The sequence below is a fragment of the Triticum urartu genome, chromosome 2 (genome assembly GCF_003073215.2).
Source record: "Triticum urartu cultivar G1812 chromosome 2, Tu2.1, whole genome shotgun sequence".
Taxonomy (NCBI): Eukaryota; Viridiplantae; Streptophyta; class Magnoliopsida; order Poales; family Poaceae; genus Triticum; species Triticum urartu.
The window spans coordinates 287,880,268-287,884,581 of NC_053023.1; the positions used below are offsets into that span (position 1 = coordinate 287,880,268).

Here is a 4,314-nt window from a genome sequence, read left to right on the forward strand (position 1 = left end):
AGGTTTGTTGTTTTCAGTTGAGGTCAACAACTTTCTCAATCAGGTTTGAGAGATAGAGTGACGGGTTGAGCTTCAGTATTTAATAATCACTATTTATTATGGCCTATCGGGTCATCTCAGTTTTTGAATGCTACCTTTTTTTATTTTCAGGTCTCAAAGATCTAGCTGATTTTCTGCCTGCATCTACTGCAACAATCGTAAGCTACTTTTCAGCTGAAGTGACACGTGGTGTTTGGAAACCTGCATTCATGAATGGAACAGATTGGCCTAGCCCGGCTGCCAATTTATCCATGGTTGAAGAACATATCAAGAAAATTGTAGCTGCTACTGGCGTTGATGTTCCAAGACTTGCCACAGGTTATTATTTCTGTCAGTTCAAGTGAATTCTTATGCATTTATGCCATACTAGGAGTGTTCCTGCCATGCATTGTGCTACATGTAAGTTTGCAGAGAGTATTAATCTGGTTTTGTATCACTTCACAGGAGGAACTACTTTGGGTAGACTTCCATTGCCACTGGCTGCTTTTGTGAGCCTCACCATCACATACAAGCTTGACAAGGCATCCGAACGTTTCCTTAACCTAGCTGGTCCAGCTTTAGAGAATCTTGCTGCTAGTTGCCCTTGGCCAAGCATGGCAATTGTCGCAGCACTGTGGACTCAAAAGGTCAAGCGATGGAGTGATTTTCTAGTCTTTTCAGCATCACGCACCGTCTTCCACCATAACAATGATGCAGTTGTCCAGCTCCTCCGAAGCTGCTTCACTTCTATTCTTGGCATGTCGTCAACATCATTATGCTGTTGCGGAGGTGTTGCTAGCCTTCTGGGTCACGGGTTTGGCTCTCATTGCTCCGGTGGTCTCTCACCAGTTGCACCAGGAATTCTCTACCTCCGGATATTCCGGTGCATCAAGGACTGCTCTATACTTGCAGAAGATATACTTTCCCTGCTGATGCTTTCGGTGAAAGACATAGCTGAGACAACAGTGTCCAGGCATGGATCGGACAAGCTAAAGAGGACCAAGTATGCAATGGGACATGGAAAGATCTCTCTTGCTACTGCAATGACACAAGTTAAGGTGGCGGCATCACTTGGAGCAACACTCGTGTGGTTATCAGGCGGTACTACCCTTGTCCAGTCTCTGTTTCAAGAGATGTTGCCCTCTTGGTTCCTTTCTGCGCAGGATCTGGACCGAGGAGGAGCCAGTGGAGGAACGGTATACAAGTTGGGTGGCCATGCACTTGCCTACTTTGCAGTGTACTGTGGGATGTTCGCATGGGGCATCGACCCGACACCAGTGTCCCGGCGTCGAGAGAGGGTTATGCGGTCGCACCTGGAGTTCCTAGCAAGCGCATTGGACGGAAAGATCTCTCTAGGCTGCAACATGTCCCTGTGGCAAGCCTACGTTTCAGGCTTCCTGGAGCTGGTAGTGGACCGCGCCCCCTGCTTGTTGCATGAGGTCGACCTCAAGGTGCTCAAGAAGCTTAGCATTGGGCTTCGGCAGTGGAAAGAGAAGGAGCTTGCCGTGGCCATCCTTTGCAGGGGTGGACCGGAGGCAATGGGTGTTGCCGCAGAGTTGATATTGGATAGCGAGTGGTGACTGACTCTGAAGTTGCTGGTAATTCTTCGTCATCGATGTTGCTGACTGTACATAACCAGACGACGAGCGTGTGTATGCTTGGTTTCTCTGGAATGCTGTTGGGTGTTCTACTCTTCCTAATCAAAGCTCCTCTCTAAGGCCCTGTACAATGGCAGGTGCTTAGACAGGTGGCAGAGAAAAAAAACCCGGTTTTTTTTCCAAGATTGGACTGCACCGGGGGGGGGGGGGGGGGGGGGGGGGGGGGGGGGGGGGGGGGGGGGGGGGCTCACCTAGTGCCTCAATCGAGCAGCTGACCAGCAGGGATTCTTCACTCCAGGACATCATAGTAGCTCGGATTGGAATCTTTTATGTCTACCCACTTGCCCATTCATCTACATCCTTGTACAAGGCTTCCCACTGTGGACACAGAACTGACGACATCAGCTTTTCAGTATGCTGAGTGCCTCAATCGAGCAGCTGACCAGCAGGGATTCTTCACTCCAGGACATCATAGTAGCTCGGATTGGAATCTTTTATGTCTACCCACTTGCCCATTCATCTACATCCTTGTACAAGGCTTCCCACTGTGGACACAGAACTGACGACATCAGCTTTTCAGTATGCTGAGTGCCTCAATCGAGCAGCTGACCAGCAGGGATTCTTCACTCCAGGACATCATAGTAGCTCGGATTGGAATCTTTTATGTCTACCCACTTGCCCATTCATCTACATCCTTGTACAAGGCTTCCCACTGTGGACACAGAACTGACGACATCAGCTTTTCAGTATGCTGCAATCACTATATAGAATAAGAGATGAACTGCATGTGTGCCATATATTAAAAAAAACATCATCTGATTGTTGTAAAAAGAAGTTTGTTAATTAGTCAAATCCAGTTGTAACAAATCTCTCCTTCCAGAGGGGGTCATTCATGCAGTTTTCTTTAGGGTTGGTTGTGGCTTTATTAAAAGAGTTTAGAGATAAATCATGGAGGGACTAGCGAATGAGCAACTGAACTAACAAAATGATTTGCATGTCAAGAACTAAAAATTGTTACCTCTTGACTGATGATGCATCCCATACGCTCAGGAGTGTGGCATAGACCATTGCATGTGGTATCTGCCATGACAAGTGTCACCCTCCGATCGAAAGTAAAAGATCAACGTTGACCAAGCTGCAAGGGAAAGGACCTTTTCAAGTTAATACTGGCCACATGACTTGCTACATGCAACATTGAGAAGCAGTCAAATATTTGTACATGCAACATGCGAAGAAGTTGTGTTGGTACAGACCGTTTATATATAGGCTACTTCTCATAGTTGTTTGTGCAGTCGCCCTCTTTGCAGAAGATCATGGATTCTCAGATCTCCTACATGGATTTGATGAATGATGGGTCAGCTGCATATGAGGCTGGTTATGGTGGGAATTACAGTAATTTAGGTGTTGGAGGGGATGGAGATGGACGTGAGGACAACAACGACGAAGAAAGGGGTAGCAAGAGACTACCATGAACCGAAGAGGATAACATACGATTGGTTAGTATTTGATTTATGTTATCTATTATTTTTAAGTTAACTTGTCCATTACAATTATTTATAATGTAGTATGTTGAACATGTAGATTAGTGCTTGGTTAAACAATTCCGTCGATTCAATCGATGGAAATGCAAAGAAAGGTGAAGTTTATTGGAAAGATGTAGGCAAAGATTACAACAACAATAGTCCTGCAGATCGGAGGAGGAAGGCCAGCAACTGCAAAGACCATTGGGGAAAGATGAACCGCAGAATTGTGTTGTTCAATGGCATATGGTGTAGGCTCAAGGAAGTGTATGTGAGTGGTCAATCTGATGACCAACTCATGAATAAAGCTCATGACATGTACAAGTCCGAGCAAAAGCAATATTTCACATTTGGAAATCTATGGAGAGAGCTACAGCAACACCCAAAGTGGACAAGAATATATGCAGAGGAGAAAACGGGCACAACTGATGATGATGTAGTACACGAGATTGAAGAAGAAACAAGGCCACCAGGGAGAAATATTGCAAAAGACAAAATGAATGGAAAAGGTAAAAGTTCATCTGAATTTTCTTCAGGTCTTTCTCATGATGACATTCAATTGTACCATGATACAAATGTCCTACGAGCCTCCACGCAAGATGTAACACCCCGGATATGATTTACCCAATATGTAATCCAACTCTTGCCGTTTCCGGCTTTAAGTTATTTTATTTTCTCGGGTTCGGGTTTTGTCTCCGTGTGTTGCTGTCGTTGTCATGCATCTCATATTATGTCATCATGTGCATTGCATTTGCATACGTGTTCGTCTCATGCACCCGAGCATTTTCCCCGTTGTCCGTTTTGCATTCCGGCGCTCCGTTCTCCTCCGGTGGTCATTTCTACCTTTCTTTCGTGTGTGGGGATTAAACATTTTCGGATTGGACCGAGACTTGCCAAGCGGCCTTGCTTTACTACCGGTAGACCGCCTGTCAAGTTTCGTACCATTTGGACTTCGTTTGATGCTTCAACGGTTAACCGAGGGACCGAGAAGGCCTCGTGTGTGTTGCAGCCCAGCACCCCTCCGATTTGGCCCAAAACCCACCTAAACCCTATCCATCATTTAGAGCGTCCGATCACGATCGCGTGGCCGAAAACCGCACCTCATTTGGACTCTCCTAACTCCCTCTATGCCTATATAAAGAACCCCCCCTCCGAAATTCACGGGTGAAACCCTAACC

The 4,314-nt window shown here is 46.2% G+C and overlaps 1 protein-coding gene and 1 long non-coding RNA gene across 3 annotated transcripts; both read left to right on the top strand.

Annotated features, from left to right (window-relative positions):
• Nucleotides 1-13: 13 nt before the first annotated feature.
• Nucleotides 14-1,706, top strand: LOC125537059 (mediator of RNA polymerase II transcription subunit 33B-like). Of its 2 annotated transcripts, XM_048700353.1 has the most exons (3): nt 14-43; nt 151-357; nt 484-1,706. In XM_048700353.1, exons 2-3 carry the CDS (start codon nt 249-251, stop codon nt 1,596-1,598), a joined length of 1,224 nt encoding a protein of 407 aa, XP_048556310.1. In that variant the 5' UTR covers nt 14-43; nt 151-248; the 3' UTR covers nt 1,599-1,706. The 2 variants fall into 2 exon arrangements, with proteins under 2 accessions (XP_048556310.1, XP_048556309.1); XM_048700352.1 differs by lacking the exon at nt 14-43 and having other exon boundaries at nt 68-357.
• A 131-nt stretch (nt 1,707-1,837) lies between these two features.
• Nucleotides 1,838-3,819, top strand: LOC125537060. The gene is made up of 2 exons (XR_007295523.1): nt 1,838-3,112; nt 3,198-3,819. It is a non-coding gene; the product is annotated as an uncharacterized LOC125537060 (long non-coding RNA).
• Nucleotides 3,820-4,314: the final 495 nt, after the last annotated feature.